Genomic DNA, 26,428 nt, shown 5'->3' with positions numbered 1-26,428 from the left:
TGGAATAGGCAGTTTGGGTGCTTTCTCTTTAAAATTTTATTATCAGTTTGAAAATAATAATGGATTTTGAAAAAGAATTCTTTAGCAGGATGGAATGTTGGGATAGTGCTCCTGCTTAGGGCCTTGTTTGTAAAAGTTACCATAAGCAACATTCTTGCATGGAATAAAAAAAAAATCTTCATGTAGATAATTGGTGAATGTAAATGGCTATCTGTCTAAATACCTTTCCTTTTTATACTTCATACACTGGGATCTATACTTTTTGTGGTTTATTGGTATGTCTTATGTGAATTTACAATATCAGCTGCGTTATTAAAGGCAAAGCAACATTATCATGTGTTGAGTTTCTCTGCTGCTTTTCTCATGGGTAAGCAGTAGCTTTATCATTAAGAACCAAAAATACTTTAATTCCTGTGCAATGCAAAAGATAATATATATTCTTTTATGGTTTAGAAAGCTAGCCTTGCTTTTCAATGCTTGCATTATGTAAGAAAGTTGACCATATATCTCTGGACTTGCAGGAAGCAAATTACTGTTTTTAAAACATGATCTATGTTTTAGAAAGTTTGTATCCTATAAATATATAAAAAATGAATATTGTTAACAAATAACTCAGGTCTTCCTTTAAACTGTGTATAAATTACATGAGTTTTATTTTTTCTGAGACTGTAAACCTAATGCCTTTAAAACCTAGACCCTAGCCATGTATTACTATTAGAGAATAATGTGATGGTGAGACCAACTTAGGGAGAGAATTACTCCTATGTAAACATTGGAGTAAGTTCTGTTTACTGCCTCGGCTATTTAGAGTTGTCAGTACAATTTTTTCACACTTCACTCTTGTGGGATTCAAGCTCATACAAAATCATGACACATTCTGAACGGGATTTTTTAAAATGGGTATATTTCATTAACTTTTAATCACTTTTCATTCCTCCTATGCATTGGGCCTGAAAATAATTAAATTTTCTGCTATGTAGATTAACAATATTGCCTAAATTATTTGGGTGCACTGTCATGGCCCATCAGTTGCTTGACTCTGACTGTATAAATGCGGATGGCAATGATTTGCTATTTAGTATTTAAGAGCAAACTAGAGTGCTTCTCCAAAGCTTATACTATTGACTTAGTGAGTAAAAGCTGTGTTACCTCTGCAGCTTAGTATTGTGGTTTTCTTTAAATTAACATCTGTCAGCATCTGAGTATACAGAGAATGGTAGTTGAAACTATGAGTGCATTGGTTATCCTTTGCAAAACTTCATGTAATTGATTCTATGGTCAAAGATGGTAGGAAATCTTATGTCCTCTGTATGCTGCTTATGGAAAAAGAATATAAAATTAAACAGAGAAACAGAAGCTTCTCTCTAATTGGAAGGAAGTAAAATTACCCTCCAAAGTCAACTATCCTTGTGTGTCTGTGGCATCAGCATTCTTATTGTTTATTCTACCACTATGGAAACGTGTCTCAGTTGCAGTATGGTAGCTGTTGAACAAGCACTTATTGTATTCTCAGGCAAAAAGATTGGTGTTTCGGTCACCTACCTCTACTTATATTCTGATGAGAGGTTTTTTCCCTATGGAAAATGAAATGCATTGCAGTTAAGGTAACTTCAAGCAGGAAGAAATCTATGTCGAAGACACATAATGCTCAAACTTTGACATTTTCCTTATTAGCTCCTCCTGATTAAGTTTTTCAGAATTCATTATTGTTCATTGGATGCTGTGGATTGCTGGAGAATTGTTATGGCATCTTAACTGCAGCGCTACCTTTATGCTGTTTGTGGTATGTCAAGGCGTTTTCTAATTCTTTGACTATTTTGTGCACTGTGGCAGAAGAAGCTGGTTCAGTTGGGCAGTTTGGAAGTGTAGTTTTGGAAGTGTGTGAGCGCTGATGCTCCAGTTTTTCTGACCCATTCCCTGCAGCTGAAAACAGTGTTTAGTGGATGTCCTACTCATTAGATACTTACTCTGTTTTAGCTGAGTTACTTTCCTTGTATTGTCTTTGATTAGCCTTAGGCGTTTAAACAGATCGTGTTAAGGCTGCTATCCTTTGCTTGAACAGGAGTCCTTTTGTCAAATGTCAAGGGCTTTCAGCTTTGCTTTAAAAAGTGAATAGAAGATAGTTTTTAGCAAGAAATTAGTTGTCTATGTGCAATAGGCCCCCATTAATCTCATCTCCAATTATGTTATGAAATAATGCCTTATAATTTAAGTCAAATATCTTCAAAAGTGTTATGAGTAGTGGCATTTATTTTGGTTAGGGGTGGGCAAGAAGGGGAGAGGGAGTTAATGTTTTTCTGCAAAGGAACTAGAGTTAAATTGTCTGGAAGTTCCAGAGTTAACTGTTTCAAAATCAGTTTCTCGTAGATTAAGGTAATGCCTCAGTTTTCACAGAGTTGCAGTCTTACTGTATCTGTGATTCTGGATTAAGTACTTAGATTTTCCCTGAGTGTGAGCCAGTGAAAGGAGCTTAATTTTGTCTCTGTTTGCCTCAATAAGAGAGATATTTTTTACAAACTTGCTTACTGTCTTTCATTTTTTTACCACAGAGTGCTTGCTAAATATATACATGCTTACTTCCAGTCATAATAATGCAAAAATCACACAGTGATATGATTCATGTCCGCTCCTAATGTGTTGGTGAGAGTTGCCTTGTAAAGTAATACAGATTTCCTTATTTTAGGGGTGTTGGGGTTTTTTTGTGTTTGTTTTGAGTTCTGATTTCTTTTGAAGAAAGGTCTTGGCAAATCTTTTGCATCAGCAGGTGTCTTTTCTTATTGCTTACTTTTAATTGTGAACTGCTGTGGTATGTGTCAGGACATCCTGACTGGAAACCATATGGTTTACCGACCATCTCCTTACAGACTTACTTCCTTTGAAGCCTTGTATACTCTGTAAAGTGAAGGAAACCTTATACTACTTCAGTGGATCTCTGATTTGAACATAATATTAGTATTTTTTTCAATTATAATGCATAAAGCTAATGAAGGTGTGGAAGAATTTGTGTGGCATTCTTAAAAGCTTGTTCTAAAATGGAAGGTTCTGGTAATATGCTGTATTTATCTCTCCAAATTCTGCAGAAAGTGTAGCCTTGTAAACTATCTTGTATGTAATGATGTGAGACTGAAGAAAACTTCATAGAACTTTTGAAAGAGAAAATAGTTCTTCCTTATAACTGGATATTCTTTTTGTATAGCTGAATGGACTGACTGTTGAAAATACAGCAACCAGCATAAGCAAATAGCTTTTTCTTGTTTTAATATTTTAATGGTATTTTTAATACATATGAAATCACTTATATTCTGCTTGTTGGCACATCTGATCAAAAAGATAGACTTCAGAAAGATAATTAATTCTTTGTTTGTGAGATGTAAGTTAGGGTAAATAAGTAATTCAGAATGATTGCAGCCTTCTCTGCTTGTTGTCTACTCTCATTGCTGGCTCTTTGAATAAACATTTTGATCTTTCAGATGTTTTTTTTTTTTTTCCCTACACTTGTTACTTTAGAGAGTTGTAAGGCTTGATCAGTGACAGATTTGTGTCACCTGTAGTTGGTCCTGTGAAGAATGTCAGTCTAGTTTCAAGTTTTCACTAAACGAGAAATCACACTGAATTCAAAGTTCAGAGGAAAAAAATCTGGTTTTTATAAAGATTTTCACTTCTGTATTTGGGATTCCAGTTCTTCTTACTCTTCTACTAAAAGAAATTCATGTATGTCTCTGCATGGATGATTTTTAGGTCTAGCTACACATGTAAGATTCTTTGCCTGTGTTTCTGACATCTCCTTAGAGAATTCTGTCAGCCTAACTTCAGTGCTTTTCTGATCTTGCAAGAATGCTATCATAGCCAACCTCTATTCTTTGAAAATCCTGCTTTAGACATCTCCTAACCCACAACTGGGGCCCTGTTGTCCCTTTTTTAAAATCCTGATGACCTTATCTTTATCACATAAAATATAAACAAGTTATTTTCAGTTTCAAAGCTCTTGCAGTTTCAGACTTCATTGCTTGTCAAGAGATGATCAGGTATGCTTTACTTTTTTTTTTGTTTCCTTCCAGCACATTCTCAACTTTAAGGAGTTCCTTTATAAGCCATTAAATTATTTGAGAGCTTGCTGTGGAACTTTGCAGTTTATGTCTAGAAATATCAAACTGCTGGTGTTCAGTCTCTGAACCACTCTTCTGCATGTTGAGCAGCTTATGTATTCATATTTGCATGCTTCCTTTTTGTTTTTTTCCTACTGAGATGTAAATTTCTCTGGGGTAAGGACTGTTCTACAACATGTCAGAAGGCTTCCTGATGTATTACTTGGTCTAAAAGTTGAAAGAATAATACAAATTACTAAAATAACAATGAGTGAAATGAGGAGAGCTATTGCAAGTGTTATGTTTTAAATATTGTTTCAAATGCTGCTAGACTTGTTAAAAACTTCTGAGTTCTTGACTTTAGTCCTCTCTATCTCCACTTTTCTAACTATGACCCTCTGTTACCTCAGTCTAATTGCCTGGTTGTATTCTTGCACTGTATGTTTTGGACACAAACTATTCCCTGTTTGCTTTGCTGTTTGGGCTGCATGAAGATGTGTTAGTGGCAGCAAGCTTAAGGCAGCAATTTTCTTAATGGTGTAGATGTAGAAATTAAAGGAGAGGTCAGCAATAGTGATAGAGCTCTGAGTTTAGAGACGTGAGTGTTACAGGATACAGGTTTGTTCCCCTCTCACCCAGAAAAGCTCAAGAATGCATTTTTTTTCAAGTTGCTAGATTAGTAGGAATAGGAATCTACTTTCAGCAGTATTAAGATGTTTTTATGACCTCATTAGTTACCTCAAAAGAATGTCAAAGTCACTAATATATAATGTGGCAATCTCCAAATGATGCTTATGAAACTTTTATACCACATGGTCTTAATTTCTTCATAAGTATTTGCATATGTACAGCTGCACACACATCTAGTATGTGTCCCTGTGCAATGATTTAGCTGAGCCTGAATAGCTCAGTGCAACAGCAGTCAAAAACTACCTGTTAGTTTTAGTATCTTTTTCTTCTAGAACAGAGCATTATGGAACAAACTATCAGAAAATTTAGATAGCTTGGAGACAATTCTGATCTTATTCTGTTAAGGCTGTGTAGGAAACAAAGGGTATCTTTCTCTTCCAATAACATTTCTGGTGGAAACTAGATTCAAATAAAGGTATTCTATTAGCCTGAACTTATTCCTTGAGTAATATATATTCAATATTTGTGCCATTTGGGATCACAATGATTCCAAGTCCATTGAGATGTTTTCTTCTATTTGGTTTAAGTGACAAAGTTTTAGTAATGAAGGGACTACGGGGGAGTTTTGCTGAGGCATTGACAGAAGATTCCCCTTGTCCAGTAGAGCAGCTGGCTCCAAGAAGAACCTGGTGCTGGCCAAGGCTGATCCCATCGGCAACAGTGGTGCCTCTGGGGTATTGTCTTAAAGAAGGGGGAGAAAAGCTACTGTGCAGAAGCAAATTTGCAGCCAGAGAGGAGGGGAGTGAGAATACATGAGAGGAACACCCCTGCAGCCATGCAGCTCTGTGAAGGAGGGGGAGGTGTTTTGGGTGCTGGAGCAGAGATTCCCCTGCAGCCCATGGTGAAGGCCATGCAGGTCCACAGTGGAGCTGACATTCACTGTAAGCCATGGAGGAGCCCATGCCAGAGGAGGCTGATGCTTGAAGAAAGGGGCTGTGATATCATAAGGAACCTGTGCTAGAACAGGCTCCTGGCAGGACCCATGGTCCCATGGAGAGAAGAGCCCACATTGAAGTGGGTTTCCTGGCAGGACTTGTGACCCTGCAGAGGACCCATGCTGGAGCAGTCTCTTCCTGAAGGATTGCACCCTGTGGAGGGGATATGCTCTAGAGGAGTTCATGAAGAACTGTGGTCTGTGAGAAGGACTCACGTTGGGGAAGTTCAAAGATGACTGTCTCCTGGGAGAGGGACCCCTGTCTGGAGCAAGGGAAGAGTGTGAGTTCTTCCACTGAGGAGGGACGAGTGGCAGAGACAAAGACTGATGAACTGACCACAGCCCCCATTCACTGTGCTGCTGTCCGGGATGAGGTAGAGTGGAAAATAAAATTAGGCCCAGGAAGGAGGGAGCGGTGGGTGGAATGTGTTTTTAAGTTTTGGTTTTATATTCTTGTTGCCCTATTCTGATTTGATTGGTATTTAAATGAATTAAGTTCCCCAAGTCGAGGCTAAGTACCTGTGACAGTATTTGGTGAATGATCTCTCCCTGTCCTTGTCTTTTGTTATGGGTAGGGGAATGAGAAAGAAGCTTTGGTGGGCACCTCCTCACCCAGCCAAAAGCAAAGCACTGAACTTCTATTCCAGCCAGGAGCTAGAAAACAATGGGTTTATAATAATTTTGTTTCCTGGTTTACAATATCTGTTTTTGAGTGACCTAAAGTCTGTCTGTTGTAGGTAATAACTTTTGAACCACTATCACAGTTCAGACCATTTTATTATGTGCAGAGCTTTCAAAATTAAATTTCCCTAGGGTCTAAGAGGCTATATTGTAGTATAAACAGAGCCAGCAGATGACAAAGTAGTTTATGTCAGTTCTTAGTAGATACTTAAACACCTGTAGCTAAGTTAACCTGCAGCAAACAGATCTGTATGGAAGTACTGCTCTTGGCATTTGTTGCATGCTGTGTTTAGATATGCTCCTTAGCATATATTAGACAGGAAAAGGCATACTTTCAGCAACAGTGACCCACAAAATATGTAGGTAAGCTTGTTTACTTTTATAGATGTGACAAGATTAAGTAAAATTTTGCCTCTTTTGATATTAGAGACTATGTTGGAATTTCACAGACTACAAATAAAGTAGGATTTAATTCTTTGGGACTGGAGGTTAGAAAAGTATGTTATACCAAATAAATTGGAAAATATCAGATCAGTTTTTGTCTCAATGGATTTCTTGTCTTTTTTACATTCTCTTGTTTTTGCTTGTAGGTAAGATTGTGCCAAAACCCAAAGCTTCAACTCAAAAACAGCCCACCTTATATACTTGACATTCTACCTGATACTTACCAACATTTGCGACTTATACTGAGCAAATATGATGACAACCAAAAACTTGCACAACTCAGTGAGAATGAGTATTTTAAAATCTACATTGACAGCCTTATGAAAAAATCAAAACGGGCCATAAGACTCTTTAAAGAAGGAAAGGAAAGAATGTATGAAGAGCAGTCACAGGACAGGTAAGTTAAATACTTAAATATGAAGTAGATCATCTGGTCTGTCTTCATTCTTAACACTGTTTTCTGCAGACATTGTGTTTTGACATTTTTAATTATTCAAAGAGCAGAAATATTTATTGCTAGGATTCATTGACCCTGCAGTTCAATCAGTAATTTGCTGGATTTGTTCCACTGTATGCTCTTATCTGTCGCTTTGTGACCTTTAAAACCAAGTGCATTTCCTTCATAAAACATTCATTTAACGGTAATTACTTATTTACAGGGCTTACAGTATGTAGTTTTTCCTGTGGTAGAGAGTGACTGTTCACTTGGATTGAGCTTGACCTCCCTCCCCACCCTAGATCCTTAAACTTTGAGAGCCACGATGGACATGGACTTATTTTCACAAGTGATGGAATGAAGCAAAACAATATTCACACTTTTCAGATATTATGTGATTTTATGATAAGGTAATGATGTTAGTTTCATGCTGTGAAACCTTTTCAGAAATCTAATGGATTCTTGATTTGCAATGGTTCAGCTTTAATAAAAGGAATTAATGTCCACTTTATCTGCAGTCTTGGTGGTAACTGAAGAGGTTTTTAATATTTGATTTGATTACCTAATATTTTAAAAAATATTTCATGAAATTCTCTGCAAGATCTGCAATCTTGTTTTGGGAAGAGGGGGATACAACATTGTCGTGGCCATTAGTCTTTGCCTTGTGTGGTACTACTGTAAATCTATTCAAACGAAAGAGACGTTGCTCTTCCTGAAGTCTTCTCTTTTTAAAGGAGATAGTGGGGAATAAGATGTCAAGTGAATGGAGGACTGAATTCCCGCTCTTCTGTCTGTCTGCACTTGAGCTCTGAGGCAAGCAGCATGGTGGCAATATGGTTACAGCTGGTGAAATTGTTGGTAGAAGCGGTGAAATTTTTGGTAGAAGCAGTGAAATGTCTACATTCTTGTAAATGTCACTGCTGTTATGTTTGAATTATACATATGTCCCTTCCAGATCTTTGGCAATTATTACAGATACTCAGTCTACTGTGGTAGTCTTTTGGGCTTGATAGGGTGTCTGAAATTTGCTTGACACCTAAGGACTTTTTTCTTAGCATCAGGACTGTCCAGGTGTGAATATACTTAGGCAAAAATGCTCCAAGAGGAGAAAAATACACTGTTTAAGGTATTTTAGTGATCAGTAAAGATTTTAATGAATTAATATTTTTTTGTATTTGAGTTTGTAAGTGTGTAAAGCAATGTTTTCACTGTATATGCATTCTTACCAGAACTCTTGAGAGAGTTGTTCATCACTGAGCCTATTGCTACCTATTTTAGGTATCCCATTTGCTATATGAAGAATGACAGAAGTCATAGTCTTTCAAAGGAAATATGAACTTGTTATGACAAGGGAAATTTGACAGAAGTAATTGGATTATATAAGCAGGTTTTATTTTGATTTACCTGTGTTGTATGAAACCCTAATCTAGTTACAGGTTTACTTAAAGTTAGCAAAAATCAAAGCCAATTTCAGTGTCACTTTTTCAAAATACTTGCTATGAGCTCTGTACAGTCACTCAGGCAGTATGCTAGTAACTCCAGTTGCTAGAGTTGCTTCTTTCCAGTTCCTCCTTTCAGTTCCTGTGTTAGAGTAACAGTGGTGATAAGACATTTTTTGTAAAGCACAGGTGTGCTTCCTTTGAAGAAGGTGTAGTTAGCGTATTTACTGTCTATTTGGGCAGTAAGTAATTCTTCTGAGATGGTTGGAGAGGAGGGATTTTAAACCAAATCATACTAAAGAAGTGCACTGAATCACAATAATTATTTCAAGCTTTTAAAATTAGTATTTCAGAAGGTGACAGCTATCTTATTTTGCTTAACTGATGGAGTTCAGAGCTTGAAAAAAGAAGCGTAATAGAGATCTTTTTCTTGTGTTCAAACTGTTAGCTGTCTTTCCTATACAAATTGCATTCTGACTCTGTCAGAATGCTTAAATGAAAAAATTGTAAGCATTACTTCATTAGATCATGACCCATGTCATTCCAAGTGAAAGTCTATATCTTTATGATTTCAGTGCATCTTCTTTCATCTACTGGTGATGCTTTATGAGTGTCCTAGTTTTAAGTTGGATAAAGGTGTACTTGTTTGCTGAGCCATATGACACAGTATCTGAGCACTGCTAAGCAGTGCTTCAATATACTTGATCATGCTAATTCTTGGTAACTTAGCAAAAGAAGTTTTTATTGTGTTTTCTTTGCTTCCAAATATGCTTGCATTAACCTTATTTGTTAGCATTATAGTGTAATTGTAGCAGTGATCATTTAAAGATTGCATTTTTGAAGATGCTTCTAAAATGACTGTCAAATTGTAGTCAATTTGTAGTAGAATTATTGGGAAATAGTCAATTTTAAAAAAAGCTAAGGCAAATGTTGGCACCTGAACAGTTTCTGTGGTTTTCCTTCTTACTCTGTTTTGGTTTCTGGATAAAAGGGCATCATGGAAAAGAGAAATGCTTCAATCTTCATAAATTTGATTGGTATCATTTTAACCTATTAGCATTATTGACTAATCTTCATTTCTATAGTGATGGTACATTTAGGAACCAGTGCCAATATACATGTGATTTTATTTGTGTGATGACACAAAAGTTACTCTATTGTGAATAATTTATCATAAATTTTAGTTTTCAAAGGTCTTTTGGATGAAACAAGTTAGAGAAGCAGTACTAATGCAGTGTAAGCTTTTGTGACAGCCATTTCTAAAGAATCTGACTGGCACAGTATCTTGTTTCCATATCAAGAGCGTATGATAGCCATTTAAGAGTAGTTGGTGCTGTCATTCTTTACTCTATTGGATGAGTCTTGCTAAGAAGGGAAAATAGGGTTTGCATGTTTGCTTCTTGTGCTTAACTGCATGTATTTTCTGAGTATGGTGTCTTCTACAAAATTATGTCCTTTCAGTCTTCTTGCTTAATGAAGTAAGAAATCATGTCCAGTAATTTCTGTAAACTTTACTAGATATAGACCACACAGAAATCTTTCTATGAATAAAGTAATTTTACTCTCTGTCTTTTTGTACTTTTTGATATTTTAGAGATTTTAGTTTTTAAAAGATTATTAACGCAAGCTTATTAGAATTACTGGTTAAGGGTCATCTACTGTTAAAAGGCTTTCTGTGTCTTTGAAGGTTTTGGGGTTGTCTTTTCATCTTTTCATTGCTTTTCTTTTTGTCCTTTGTTTATTGGGAAGTAAACTAAAGCTGGAAAGCATCATTTCAGTGAAGTCCAAACTTCCTTCCCTTTTGTTGTATTCCAGAATTAGGCATTCAGGAAAAATAAAAAGTTTGTTGAATGGCAGTTTTTGAGACAAATGTGTTATCCAGGTGTAGAAATCAAGCACATAAGGTATAATAATAAGACTATAGGAGGAATAAAGTGGCAGTGGGGAGATTACATTTGGATTAATTCAAGGTGCTGGACATAGTCTTTACTCCTTACTAATGGAGACAACTGGGAGGTTTCCTGTGATTTCCTGTAAATCATGTCCTTAGAAGAATGTCTTGAAATGGAACTTATTTTCTGGCTTTTAATATTGCTCGCCTTCTACTATAGGCCCTTTATATGAGGAGAGGCAGAAAAGTATAAAACCAATTTTAATAATCTCTTAAAAAATGCTCCTTCATTCATCCAGAGTTGTTTGGCTGTTTATTCTAAAGTGGTATTCCAGAAGTGAAAGATGGAAATTTCTTAAGTAGTAGATGGTACAGATGAAGATGTCAAGAGAAGACTGGACTGATGGTGATTTTGTAGTCAGTGTAGGAAGATGTGCATGAAGGAAATGTCAGAGTCCAAGAAGTCCTTCATGGTGATCACAAAACCATTTCTGTTTCTGTCTAGAAAGTCTTATTAAATTATCTTGTGCATCTGGCCATTTGGTGTTTTGATTCAAAGTATGTGTTTCTATATTGTACAGTTGTTTAAATGTTGATGCAGCATTCTTATAGTCTCTGAAGTCTTCTAAGGAGGTCTTGTACCAGCAATTCAAATGATAGATCAAGTTCTCCTTTGTTACTCTTCATGAGTGTTACTGGGTTTATAGAATGTTCCATTCCTCTTCCTTAAGTCCATGGTGACAGCTGTGATCAGTTTGGGTTGTTTGGTCCTTGAACTGGTTCATTAACATACACAATGTTCTTTCTGCTGCCGAAATTTCTCATCTCTTTCTCCTTATTCTGAAAGTACAGGCTTGATAAGAGGTTAAAATAGTATCAGGATGGGTTTCAGGTGTGCTGGTTGTAACACAGTGGCCCTTTGTGTACTTCTGTCCTGTGGTAAGTGTGAGGTAACTTAACCTGCTTCCTTGAATTACCTCCACTTATATCACAACCTCGCTGTTTTATTTATAGGAATTTAGGAAGCTTATAACTTAGCTAGCCTCACAACTTGTTTGTGTCTCCAGGCAGAGCAGATTTTGTTGATTGTGGGAAGGATCAGGAAGAGTAAAGTTTTAATTCAGGATGATTTTGTTTGGAGAAGTTGTTTTTTTGTTTGACAAATAGAATGTACAAATTCAGAAAAGAATGTTGTTAGTGGCCCTTTTCATAGAACCAGTTTTGCCTTTTGGTTGACATCACATAGATAACTTGGTAATTGTTGAATAAAAGTTATGGGCTCCTTGGTATCCTGTGATTTGTTCTGTTTTCCAAGCATATTATGTGGTTTTTGGTCTCCAGTAAATTCCCCTAAGCTATACATACCATTGATCTGTTGTTTACCATGATACGTAAACCCCTAAACTTAAATTGTCTCAACATATTTTAGAGATATAATATATTGACTATTTTAGTCTAATCTTGCTAAAGCTGAGAGAAAGGAATCTAGTATTTGTTTTTTTTTCCCTTTTGTATTCATTTACCTGTATTTTTAGATCATTACTTGATTTTTAGTAAAAGAAGTTGCCTTACTCTGCTTGAAAGTCTTCTGGAGTGTTGGCCTATTGCTCCCGTGGGTCCCTAGAAAAAGGAGGGCACTTTCTCTTTCAATATATAATGTCTGATAAGGCAATTGGGAATGGAACTTGGCTACAATAAATAGCCTCTAACAAAGAGGCTTCTTCTGAGCAAAAGTGAGTGCATGACTGATTAGGTGGGGTTGCATGGGAGGAGGAAATGCAATGAATTGGGTTTTTTAAGGCTTTTATGTTATAGTGAGAATTTCCACTTTCTTCTCCCCTCCTGTTCCTTAGATGTGATGTAAAACCAGATGTAAACCAAACAGCTTTAATAAACTCTTTGGTGTACCTGACCCACATGAGTAATTGAGCTTCAGTGCAGATTTGGTGGAACACAAGCTGTTTGCTATTTTTGGTTATAGTTTAAATTAAAAAAGGAATGTTAGACAAGCACACTTTTAAGACAAAGAGACCCTTGTTGCAGATGGCAGGTGAGAACGTGTGGAGGTTACAAATGGTAGAGCAGTATTATGACAGCTTGTTCTCAGCATAAATGCAAACAGGCTGTGTGACTGCAGTTGTTGTAAGGCAGTATTTGAATTTTAGATTTTTTTATCATCTTTAGTGCTTGGGGGCGGGTATTGTCAAATGAGAACAAAGGAAGTATTAGTACCAGAGTTACTTAGAGGCAACTGTTTATTCAGATTGCAGAGGAAGACAAGGATTTCAAAACCACAAAAAGATCGTAATGAAAAAAATAATGGCTTGTAAATTCTTATAATTGATTTAGATCCTTGATTCATATCTAGTTCTGTAGAGGAGAGATATGTGCACTTTCTTTTACTTTTTACTCTTATAAAATCAAACAGTATTTTGTATGTTAGTGAAAGGTCTCTTCCAAACATTTTACAAGTAATGTGGTGTTGGCAGTCATGTCTGAGTAGAGTTCAGCTGGTTGTAAGGGGATATATACACAGTCTGATATTTTCCTTGTTGTCTTTTGTATAATTATTTATGCCTCATGAAAGTCTGCATGATGCTGTTGCCAAATTTTAAGGTGCTATACCATTTATACACATTTTAGGCAGGTGTGAAAGCTCTCAAAAAGTGCAGTTAGGGGAATCAGTCCTGTAGGCTTTCTATATGTTAGTTTTGTTTATGATAAAGCTAATGATAGTTCTGCTTCTAGGATTATACAAAATGACTGTTGTAGTGTCTAAACTGACATCTTTTTCTATATGATTTCAATTCGTCTTTATAGCATAATATAGGATGGCACAATGAACTGGGGGAAGTAGGTGCTTTTCTGAACATACAGTACTTTTGGTCAGAGATGTCTGGAAATACTCTATTGCAGTGAGGATACCAGTACCCATTTCTGGTCTGCAACAGCTCTGTGTCTCACATCCCTTCCCCATACTTGCCTGCAGGGTCTGGATAGGGAGCAGCTGTGCTTGTTGGGGCAGACCATGGTCACCAGCTATAAACAGAGTTGTGTTCTTAGGTATGATAAAGCCCAAGTTAGCAACTTTGGGAACTTTCTGAGGAGCAGACAGTGCTGATTCCTGGATTTAGCATGTGGTAAGGAAGGTTCCTGTAATGGCCCTGAATGCATCTTTCATCAATTGCTTTTCTATGTGCATTTGATTTTTAGAGAATTTGGTCTCTGCTTCTCTATCTCCAGAAGTATTCTATATTCAGTGATAAGGTATTTGTTTTAGGATACCTTCAATACTAGCCTGCATAATGGAAGCTGTTTGCCATGCAAGCAGGAACGCAAAGAAGATTATAGAAGAAAAGATCCATTTTTATGAAAGGTATGCCTAAACTTATAAACACATATAATTTTATTTTTAGGCTATAGAAAGAAATGGTTTCCTTTTCCTAATTTTCTGTGGCATTGTTTTCCATTAGAAATTAGAAACATGAAAGAATAAAAGTCTGCTTTTATTCAATAAAGAGATTAAAAAAAAGCTTGTGAATAATCACTTTCAAGTGCTACACTTGCTGTTTAGTCAATAGAAGCTCTTTGAAAGTTAATCAAAGCCAGTTTGTAAAAACAAATGTGCTGTAGTGGTAATCCTTTGTCCAAGGAATGCTTGATCAAAAAAAAAACAGCCTAAAAGACATGCTTGCTATGTATCAAACCTATAGTAAAGACCTGTAAGGAGTAAGAAATAATCTTAATCTGAAAAAGTGGCAGTATATGTTTTGGTTAACACAATTGAAGCTTTAGTTCAAAACAAAAATGACAGAGTGGGATATTGATGGAAAACCTGATGGATAGAACTACTGTATTCCATTCATTAAAATGTGGCATGTACTTTGATAATGTCATGGAATTTTAAAAATACTTTGTGATCATTTGCTTAAGTTTTTTTTCTTCCTATTCTGTTCTTTGCTTTGATATTAATAAAGTTAATTTACTTGAATCATACTAAAAATAACAGAGTTGATATAATTATTTAGCAAGTCTTTTTATCAGTGACCGCACATTTGCAAGCTTTGTCTTTACAGATTGTGCAATAATACTGTGCATGCTCTAGAACAAGGCAAAGCTTTAATATGGTTAATTTGTATTGGAGGAACAAGGATTTGTTGTTAAAAATGTAGGTTTGCTGTTGTATGCACAAAACAGTTTTGTTGCTTGCGAGATGAATATGTTGGCGTGCTTCATTCTTTTATACTGAGCAATTCCAAATGATTTAAAAACATATTCTCAGGAGTTTAGCTTGATTTGAAAGAAAATGGGATATTTACACAAAATACTGTGCAATGAACAAAACTGTTAAAAAAATCCAAATAAGCAGGATGAGTAATCCATGCAAAGGACCAAGAGTAAACTCCGAAAAGAAGTACATCTTAACCCATAGTGCAGATGGAAAAAGAAGTCAGTAAGTGAATTTATGTGAGGGATAAAACTTCCTGAACAAGCAACCAGGTGACTGTCATCAGTGTCTACTTAATAAGGTGGATGACTAAGAACATTTTTAATCTTTCTGGTTTGAGTGCAACCAAAGTATTCATTATTTAAATGTTTTTATATTTGTCTCTAGAATATGATCAAATAATGAATACTTTCACCATCATTTGCTCAGATTTCATGTTGGAATTAAAGAACTATCCCATCTTGTAATGGAAGATTTTCCCTATAATCTGTTTCATTACCTAATTTTTAGCATTGTGTGAAGTGAAATATATATTGAATAGTGTATTGACTTTATTGTGTTTATATCTTGCAAATATCCTGGCAGATCAGAAAATTGGTAAAGAAGTAATTGATTGTTCATTTTAGCATATTTGGACATAATAATTAGTACTTTACTTCTTCTGGTGTATCCAATGTAGAGGTAGATTTAACTGTATTTCTTCCTACTATGATATAAGACAATAAACTAAAGGGGAAACAGAAGTAGCAGATGCCTAAGAAACACATTTCTGGGGTATACAATGAAAGATTATAGTATGTGCTGGCATATGGATTGAGCTTAATTTAATTTCTGTGTAGGTAAGTTTGTTGTGATCTCTCTGTAAGAGGACTTTCATTTACAATTCTTGAATGGTCAAACACTGGAAATGTAATTTTAGATAGTATCTGATGCATCGTATAGATCAGGACTCCACTGGGGACCTGGACAGCCCACCTGATGAGCTAGTCTTTCACTGCTATTATCTGATTTTAGGCAAGCTGTGACTCTACAGTGGCAGAAAAATTTTGAGGAAAAATAATTAAATTCAATTTTGTCTTCTACTTGATACCACTTATGGGATCCTTGCTTTCCCCTAAGATAAAACAGCGAAACTATATGGCTTTGAAATTTGAAGCAACAATAAAAAAGAAAATTATTCTTATCACCTGTAGCAAAAATGTGCCAAGACTACCTTATTTGTTCCATGAGTCTTACTCAAAGTTATCACTAGTTATAGTTTGAGACTTTGTTTTGTCTGTTGTACTAAACAGATGTGCCTTTAGAAATAAAATCCACAACATATCTCATTTTAAATATTAGCCCCAGTTTTGCATCTACCTTGCCCAATGCAAATGTCTCCTGGTGAGCAGGAATACTGAGTAATAAGGTGTGGAAGTTTTATCAGCTCCTGATTAGCTGCTATCTCTGTCTTCTGAGCTCCAATCCAAAATATTGTCCTGTCTTTTTATGTTGATAAGACCAACAGTGGAGAATATCAAGACTCTTGAGAAAGTACTTGACATATTGCAGGATTGGGTCAGACATGGGGTACTAATGGCAGAAAGAGAAGGATCCGTGGGCTTGTTCATGAGTGAGTAAACTAAGGGTCTCTTGCAAATGCTGATTAATTATATCTGGGGCCCAGTGTTCACCTCTTTTCCTAGTATCTGTTGACTAACTTATGTTCCTGGTTTAGGAAAGATATTCTCAATTCAGTGTTCCCACAAACCCCAAACCACATGCTGCCACTTGCTCCCCTCCTTTGCCCCTCTCCATCTCTGCTGCAGCAGGCTGGAGAGGAGAACTGGGAGCACAAAAGGCACAGATAGAACAATTTACTTGAAGCAGTAGTGAGATAAGAAAATGAGCAAGAGCAGTAACCATGTTAATAACAAAAGGGGGAGTGCGGAGCTTGAGCTGACCGCAGCCATGTTCCCTCTGACTCAGGACCAGCGATGCCACTGCTCTGAGCAGAAGAAAATGACCTGAGGTGGAATGGAAAAATGTCCAGGTCCTGGCCATGCCCCCCATCTCAGCTACTGCAAAAATTAACCCTGCCCTGGCCGGAACCAGAACACACATTCAAAGAAGTGAAACCTACATAATAGAATAATCGTCTACACAAGCTAGGGAACGATCACAGATTTTCTGTGGCAAATTTTAGTCTTGATTACAGTAAGAATAAAGAAACATTTTAATCATCTTAGTTGTTGTGTGTGTGCTAGGCCTCAGTAATATTCTGAAGCCTTTTACTAAACTCTTTATTTGTCCTGGAAAAAACCCAAACACCTTCATTTGCTCTATATCAGAAATCTTGTTACTTTTAAGAGGTGATAAGTTCATTTGTTAGTTATCGCTCTTAAAATAGGACACTTTGGGCAATACAGTATTGTTTAAGAAATGACTGCATGAGAAAAAAATTTGCCTTCTGTTACAAGTTTAAGGGCATTAATGTAAGATAGACAAATGTATTAGCATCTGTTTTCAAATTGTTCCAATGGAAAATGGCCCTTAGCCAACAGAATATTTTGTGAACTCATTTCGGAGTTGATTCTGAGTCATGAATGTCTGTCATGGGAAGTATGAAATGCAGGGTCAGTAATAAAATGTCTTGTACCCAAGAACATTTGTTAGAACAATGTTTATTTTTTTTTAAAGCAGTCATTAATTGGTGGGACATGACAGGTGTATATCCTAGAGCAGGCCTTTAGTGCTAACTGCTCTTCAGTGGGAGAATGTGAAAAGACAAAGAGAAACACCTTCAGATGTTCTCATGTCAGCATTTTGAACAGTTTATGGGGCTATAGAGAATTAGTAATTGTGTAACTTGTAAAAAATTAAATTATTGTGTTATCAGATTACTTTAAGGTTTAGTATTAAAATCCCTGAGCACCATTCTTATTTGTACAGAACACTTAGTTTTGACAGAAGAAAAATAATTTCTTTAAAGTCAAATTAAAAAGTTTCAGCAAATATGATGTGTAAGCCTTCCATCAGTACATGTAGGGTAGAGCTGTGTAAGTTGTATTTAATACTCTATAAATGTCGTGCACGTTAAAGGAAGATATAATGCAACAAATAAAGCCTGAAAATATTTCTGTTAGTTCAGATATACAGCCTATTGTGAAAATTCTGAAGTGGAGAACCTGTTCCAACTGTTGTTTGTCATTAAAAATGATGACGAATTCTGTTAGGAATATCTGCTTGCCTAATGTGCCAGCAATAAAGGAGATGTCTATGTTATATTAACTTAGCTTGTTCTTGTCTCTTCATTTTTAAGTATTTGGTTTTAAAATACTGGAAAAAAACGAATCTTTTTGAAATGAAATACTGTTCTAGCCTTCAGCTCTGAAACCCTATAATAGGAAAAGCACATATTCAGTTGCTAGATCAACTCAATAACGCTGCGTTGGTCATAATGAATAGGCTGTCTCTGTATTTTTTGTTCTGAGTTTGAACAGCTATGCCTTCTTTTTAGTTAGGTTATTTTTTTCTGGTTGCCTGAGTCATAGTAGGTCACTTAGATGTAAGTATTATGCCACTTAATTTACAGTACAGCAGTTCCAGGTTTTTCTGGAATTTAGAGTAGCATTTACAGTTACATGTTTTTTGGTTATAGCAGCAGATTAATGGTGGGTGATAGGAGTGCTGATCAATGCTTTTGTCTTTTCTGGCTTCATAAGAATTTTTAATCCACTTCATAAGTGCATCTTACTGACAGCTCATTCCCAGTGGCTAATGCTCCAGTGATTTTACAGCTTAATGATCCATATTCTGTGCTGAAATTGGGAAAATACAGAAAATGTGGCAAGTATAGCCAATTTTTTTTGTCTTGCTTAGAAAGTCATATGTCAGCAGGCTGAAATCCTCTTCTCCAGTATTTTTTTTTTAATAGGCCTCTTTAATATGGCAGACAGGAAGACTGTATTGTACTATTTTGTTCAGATCTCTGCACATCCTTTTTACTCCTTAATTCATAGCTGTAGCAAATACACAAAGATTAAAAGCAAAAAAAAAAAAAAAAAAAAGCCACACAACCCCGAAAGTATGTAGAATCCTGTTCATGTGTTTCCTTTTACTGTTAATCCCTATAATTAATGCCCTATGAGGCATGGGGCTCTAATCACTTACAGAGCACAGCCATGTAAGAAGGCAGCGCTTGTCTGGGGGGTGTTCAGCAGGATGGAGCAGGGGTGACCCAGTCATGCCCAGCTATCCTCCAGTCTGTGCTTGTGTGGGTTCATTAACTACGCCCATGTATGACTGACAGGCTTGGAATGATTGTCTGAAAGGAATCCTGCCTTATGAAGTGCCACTGAGAAAAACTTACTCACTTACTTTCTCTAATTTTTCCACTTCCATTGGGAGGAAGAAAGGAATGGGGGAGCGAAGCTGTTCTGGGAGGATCATGGATCTCGGCAGTCACTTTGAAATAATCTTTAATGAATGTCAGTGCCAGGAAGAGATGTGTTTGAATACCACATACCACTTTTTTAGCGTCTCAAGAGGAATATGAATACAAAATGCTTTTCTGAAAGTGCTAAATGTTTTTTCAGAGTTTTCATTTATTTGCCCTGCACGAATTTAATGTTATTGATGCTAAACTGTCATGGACAACCTAAGAGATAAACATAGTTTTTAAAAATCCTCTAATACATCTTTAAATGAACTCGGAGGACAGATTTTTGGATATTTATTTTAAAAATCAGTTATTTATTTAATGATTTCTGAGAATGCAGTTTGTTATTGGAGTGGATGATGGAAAGGACTTTTGACATACCTTCTCAAAATTTATAAGGCCAGTGCACTCAGTCTACTGGAAAGGGTAATATTAGTAAAATAAACTAGCTTACGTTTACTCAGAGCAAACAAATCAACAAAAAAGAGCAAAACCCATCTCTTAGTATCTCTTTTAATATGGTAAAAGTGTCTAGTTGCTAAATCCTTCAAACATAATGGATCAGAAGAGTCATAACCAGTTTGAGGCACCTGTTGGGAAAAAGAGCCACGTAAATGTACTGTACCTTTGTTTACCTGTGCTTTGTTTTCAAGTGATGTTGTACTGTGCAGAAAGTCTTTCCAAGGCAGTCTTTTCCTTGGGCAGTAATTTGTTCACACTTGTTTTAAGCCTGTTAAGGAGTTCTGTTTGCCATGTGCTTGATGTGCCTAAATAAACTGGGAGGGGGCAATGACAAGTATACCTTATAGTAAAATCAATTGACAGCTGTGAAGACATTTAAGTTGTTCATGGATATGCAATTCAAGATACCTGTCACATCCTTCTCTATCCTTGTGGAACATCAGTTCCATGAATGCCAGCCATTTGCTGTATTAACAGAAGGAAGAGTATTTGTCACTGGAAAATTGGTGTATGGGTTAGAGTTGCCAAGAAAAGGAAAAAAAAAAAACCTCAAAGGATGTTTTATGTTCTTTTTTACTTTTATGTATACTTATGTCTCTCTCTTATAGTTTTGCTGTGTGGTAGCCTTTCTTCCTTGTTTTTGTTTCTAAAGCTTAGCTGAGACTCTGAAGTGAAGGCAAATGGAAAGGTAGTGCTGATTTTAATACAGCTCCCATATATTCTATTCCTGGATTTTCAAATTGCTTTATGTAACAGCAGATGGTCCATCTATTGTTTCATTTTCCTTTGGGGAGTCTGACCCTCTATAGTGGGTGTGTGCTTTAGTGGAAAAAGAACAAGTGAAGTAGTTTTTTTGTGATGGATATAACTCACTTTATTAAACTGTTGATGACCTCTGCAATTCTAGCTCTTAAGATTTATTTTTATTTGAATGCTTGCTATTGTGTGTAAATTCTGTCATCAAGGTGTTTTTTTCTTTGTTGAAGTGTCAAGGGTAGTTTTGTTTCAAAAGGATTGTTCACTGCCATAAGTGCTGTTTTGTGAAATGGCATAATTTTACCATATGCCTTGGGTTTTGTTTCAGATACTATGAATAAGCAGTGTGAGTGCTTTCAAAGAGGCATTCCTGCTGTCCCACATCAACCATGTGGGCTTTCAGCTAAGCTTCCCAGGAAGACAGCAACATATGTGTACACAATGTGTGTATTATTGGCGCCCACTCACAGTGTTAAAGATGTGTCAGCATTTCCAGAATAGTTCCCTATTTTAAGAGCCTTGTTTTAGCCTGCATGTGAAAGTTGTCTGTGATGGAACTTTATGCACAGTCTCAGCCATTGTAGTTTTCAAGTGTGACTTTTTGCCAGGTGAATGTAAGCTGAATTAAATTACTGTATGCAAATTGAATGGAATACATCTAGAGGCCTAGTGTCATGATAGACTCTTAACTCTAAAGCAGTATCTTATCATTAAGTGTCCTGAAGCTATAGGGGATGCCACTATTTTTGAGGAATTGTAAGGGATTTGTGGTAAAAAAATATGGCCTTGGGCTTGTGACTGTTGTCTAAGCTGAACAGCAATTATGTTTTTCTAGTAATTGTGTTTGAGTATGGGGAACCTCCAGTTTCATGGAATTTCTTTCAGCTGATTGAGTTTCTATCAGTGTAATAGTCTTGAATTAATTGGTGTCTCCCTTATTTGTAAAATTAGTCTTTTTTAATATACTGAGAAATGGGGTACGTCTGTAGCATATTTGAACTGTGACAGTATATAAACTGTGTTCCCCCAAGTTACAATGTTTTCTTGCTGGAAGCCTTTGCCTAATTAAGAAACCATCTTGTTTCATACATGCAGCAGGGCAAGCCATGGGGCAGGACGTGCTGATTCTGTAGTGTGTGGGTGGCTGTGTAGGAGCAGAGTTCAGATTGGATGTTGAAACAGGCAGACTTCAAACATTTCAGTTTGTGTGGAGGAACAATAACCTGCTACTATAGTTTCAAAAGCTACATGCTATAAAAAAAAAAAAAAGTTATGTTTTAGCTTGGGATTTGCTTATGTGTGATTGTATTTGCTGGATGGAAGTTTTATTTTAAATGAATGTTTTTTCAGCCCTCTTTAGCTGAATGCCATCTACAAGCCTCCATAGAAATGGTAAATGGTTTTATCTGAGCAACAGTGGGTCAACAAGACAAGCCTGCAGTTTGAAGATAAGCAAAACAATGTTCTTCCACATTTTGAAATCTGAGTTAAGAACCCCTGGAAAGAGCTCCTCTGTGCATCCCTGATAGGATAGATGGGTGGGTGGGACATTGCTGTAAAAACACTTCTCTTGTGCAGCTCTACACATCCAGTGGTCCCACATTTCTGCAGTGGTAGATTATTCTAATTGTTGTTTTATATGGAATGAATCCTTTTCATGGCTTACTTGAACCTTTTGAGAGGAGCAAGATGTGCAATACATCAGGTAATGTGCATAGTGACAGCAAGTATGCAAATTGCTTTAATTTTTGTGCCTCCCTTAGGAAACACCAATCAATACTGATAAAGGAATATTGAATTGGCAGAAACCTGAGACTTCCTGTTCTGAAACCCTGTCAGTGCACTCCCATCAGCTAACCATAAGCCCTCCCAAACTTCAGAGTATCTTCTGGAACCTGAAACTTTGACTGCAAAGGACAATGAGCCCAGATCTTGCAAGAGCTTATCCTCTGTGAGCTGGAGAGTTTAAACCCTGAAGCAAACACTAGTGTACCCTTTTGAACCTTTCTGGGAGTGGGTGGAGCTTGCAGGGGAAAGAATGACCCAGATGATGACCTGGTCTTGGATATAATCAGGTAGCTAGCAGTGCTCATAACACATTTATGTGTTGGGTATGCAATCCAACTGCTCTTCTGATTAGATGAATCACTGTAGTCTGAGTTCCTTTTAATGTTAGTCCAAGAAAATTGTGTGTCTGTAATGAAGTCTACAGGTCACTAAGGCATTAAATCTTGTGTAAAGACCTAATTTAGAGTGCAATAAATATGCATAGATGGTCAGCCACTACTGTGTCCTGCAGTAAATAGCTTTGCGGGATGATGGCCATAATTTGTGATTAGAAGGTCTGTGTCCTATTTTCTCCATCTGTAAAATGTGATTGTTTACTTAATCATGCTTGTAAATGCTTCTGTCTTTTTAGCATCAGACTGCACTGATGTTGGATTAAATTCCTATGGCTAATGCCAAAGCTCATACTTGCATGTTTCTTCTGAATGATCCACATCAGAGATAGAGGTAACTTGCACAAACCTCAGGCAAAATCAAAATTTCTTTAGGCATTTACTTTTAAAGATACCATCTAATAATACTTGAAACAGTGATAGGAGCATATGCAAGTCTGAGTGTTTGATGATATTCTGGATGTTTGAGAGTAATCTTAAGTTTCATATAGATTTGATTCTGGTTAATAAAGTGTACTTGATAGCATTCTAATTATATGTATCCTTTTGGAGTTTTTCATAAAGACCATACACTTTCTGGGTTTAATATTACAAAATTAATTTTCATTTATAACAGCATGCTCATTTCAAGAGTAACTAGATGGATGATAAAATACACACCAATCATGATAACAAAACCAGGTGTTTGAATAGCCTCGGATTAGTCATATTTCTTATTTTGCAACTACTTTCATTTCTGTGTAAGTCCTACATACCCTGGAGCTCCCACTGTAATGGTTTTGTCTCATTTTCATAATTAGCCTTCCCTCCCCACTGCAGTGTTGCTAAAATGTCCCAGGGTTCCTTCTTCCACAAGGCTTGATTCCCCTGTGAATTTAGGATGAATGTATGGCCCCCTGGGGAGAAAAAATAATATAGTCAGTAGATACAGCTGTCCATGACTGCAGTGTTATAACAGTTTTACACTGACAGCTGAGATTTTAAATACTCTTTAGCTTATAATGGAAAGAACTAAGTAGTAATAATGCTGTCCCTTCAAGGACTATTCAAACAATCACATGCACTTAAATAGATACTCTTTCATCTTTGAATAATTAGAGAACATTTCTACTTTGCCAGTCCAGCAAATGTTCACCAGACCTTCACAAAAAGCTTACTTTATTATTTTTGATGTTGTTAATGTTTGAATGGCAGTTTTATTTGTACAGTACTTTAATTCTTCAAAGTGGTTTTACAAAGGGTAGTTAGTTTTTTATATTCAGGGAGATTTATTTTTAAACAACCATACTTTAGCTTTTTAGCTTAGATACGTGATTACACTGTGAGTTTTGCTTTGCTTCACAATTTGGTGTACCCTGTCTAGTATAATTTGTTTGAAGAAATCTGCACATGAGCCATTAGAGGGTAGGTACTTGATACTGCCTGAACTTGTGCTTTCGAAATTAAAAAGTCGAAACCTTTTCTCACTGTTCTGTTCCCATTCTGCTCCCAACAAAATATTAATAAGATTTTATCTGCAAATTAATTTGAAATTTGGTTTGCAAATTGTGGGGCAAAGCAATGCAACAGAGATGAGTGTTAAAAGAAGACTAATTTACTTCTCATTAAGTTAGTGGACTGAATTTGATGCAGTCAGAGTTGGGATATATTACATTGGGCTTTGTGTTGCTCTTGTGACAGTCTTAAAAGGTGTTAGGTATGGCCAGAGAGGGTCAGAAGATAAAAGCTTGCAGAGGAAGAGTGAAGGAGAGGCAAGATACATGAAGTCCTGACTGACCACGCTTGAACCTGCTATTTTTGTGGCCTCTGACTTTTTGGGAAATTAGTAAGCATGACATGAATAATTATTCTGTTTTCTGTTATAACATTTAGTAGCACATGATCAGTTATTTAGTTTGTGTAAAAGCAAATGACCCCTCATATTTCCTTCTCTTTGAATCTCTTTTAATGGATAGAGGCATAGGCATTTAGAGAAGTTAGTCAAATTTATTAAGAATTCATGAGAAAAACGCACAAAATGCACATGTCATAATTTCCCCTGGATATATATGACCTCAGTGTTTTGTTCCTGAAAAATCAACATTTAGTCAATAGCACTCTCCAAGGAGTGCTTCAAGTGTGTAATTTAATTTGATTCCATTTGGTTTATGGTACCTATTTAATCTGGAATTTGTGGCTAAATTGAAGACTGAACTAAGTTCATGTACCTCTTTTAAGTCAAAGCTAGTTGGAGGGTTTGAATGTTCTTTGCAGTGAAGAATGAAGCAAGATTTATTAAACAGCTGAATGTCTATTCAAATCTGATTTACCCACCAGTAAGTTCTAATTTGTTGTGTGTGTGTTTTAACCTAAAGTGATCTACTTAAACTGCTTTGGTTTAATTTTCTCTGTCCCTTACTGTAAGTTTTAAAGGAAATGCTGAACAATGGCTGCTGTCCAGAAATCTTCTGAATCATGAGATCCAAAACTGCTGATTCTGCTACTCCTGCCACCATTCCTTCCAAAACCAGTTTGTTGTTAGTGCATGCTTTTGGATGTCAGTGCATCTTCTGGTTTGCAGGATAAAATGTACTAATTTTCAGAGCAAAGGTTGCCTCAGTAATATATCTGAAGAATACAATGCATCACAATTTGTCAACACAAAAACAAGTTTTGTTTCTGTGAAAGGTGGTATTATCCCAATGTATTTGAGTTAGTGAAGTTATACTCTATGTATAACTTAGGGATCAAGTTAAGGATGAAAGAAGTTGGGCTTTTGCTTTTCTCATACGGAAGTGTTTTGAATTGGAGTGTGTGGGGAAATAACCCCACCTGACTCAAATACAGAGAGCTGCATTCTATGGTTTTTATTATATTGCTTATCTCACTGTTGGAGATGCAACTGCTCTAAATTTTAATGTCTGACTTAGCAAAATAGTTTTGTAATACTAAGATTTTTTGTCAAAGAAACCCCTCCTGTTTAATTTTTGTATCATTTTAATAAGCTTATATAAGTCAGTTTTTATCTAAGTTAATATATGTTTTCACATCTGTCTAAAACATGACAGAAGATGAATGCACTTTAAGACATGGGTTTTTTTAGCATTATTTTAAGATGATTGTTGCATTGTGTTTCTGAAAGTTGATTAAGAATCATATCTAGTAGTGTTCTAATGTGTAGATAAAGACTTGTAAACATTTAATTCCCACTCTCACATGCCAGTGGTTTATATATTTTACACAAAGACCGATCTGTTAGTGTTAACATATGAAATAAGTACAAGTGGGATTTTGGCCATATTTCTGACTTCTATATGGTATTTAGTTCTTAATAGAAAAATTGCTTTTAGATCTTTCTTTTACTAGAAATTGTGGAAATTGAGATATAGAGAGGTGTGAAAGCAATTTTCCTAGGATTATGTAGCTTGTTCAGTGCAGTGCCAGGAAGAGTATCTCCAGCTCTTCAGGCTCTTGCTTTGATTTCTGTATTAGATCATGCTAAAGATTTTTCTGCTTCCATATTTTTGTTAAAAAGGGGAGGATACTTAAGAAGATATTTGTGTTTGTTAGAGCCCTTTCTGATCTAGGGATTTGCTGTTAAGACCAGGATGATCTTTCCTGGAAAAACTAGCACATTGGATGTAGAGTTACTAGGACAAATTTGCTTTTTATGTGGATAGCTACCAAGCTGGATTAAAAACTCTTTAGACATTCCCTGGCATCAAGCATATGCACAGTGGATATAATGAATAATAGCAGACCCACGTTACATAACTAAATTTCCATGAAACGTTAGATTTTTC

At 36.2% G+C, this 26,428-nt stretch overlaps 1 protein-coding gene across 3 annotated transcripts in view; it reads left to right on the top strand.

Annotated features, from left to right (window-relative positions):
* CBLB (Cbl proto-oncogene B) overlaps positions 1–26,428 on the top strand; it is a 129,524-nt gene that overhangs the window by 3,834 nt on the left and 99,262 nt on the right. For all 3 annotated transcript variants that reach the window (XM_053970566.1, XM_053970568.1, XM_053970567.1), the window contains one exon: positions 6,981–7,231. In XM_053970566.1, coding sequence (XP_053826541.1) covers positions 6,981–7,231 — 251 coding nt within the window. The remainder of the gene's footprint in view (positions 1–6,980; positions 7,232–26,428) is intronic.

The sequence above is a fragment of the Vidua macroura genome, chromosome 2, assembly GCF_024509145.1.
Source record: "Vidua macroura isolate BioBank_ID:100142 chromosome 2, ASM2450914v1, whole genome shotgun sequence".
NCBI classification, from domain to species: domain Eukaryota; kingdom Metazoa; phylum Chordata; class Aves; order Passeriformes; family Viduidae; genus Vidua; species Vidua macroura.
The sequence above is the reverse complement of the archived record's forward strand: the minus strand, read 5'-3'. Positions and strand labels throughout refer to the sequence as shown.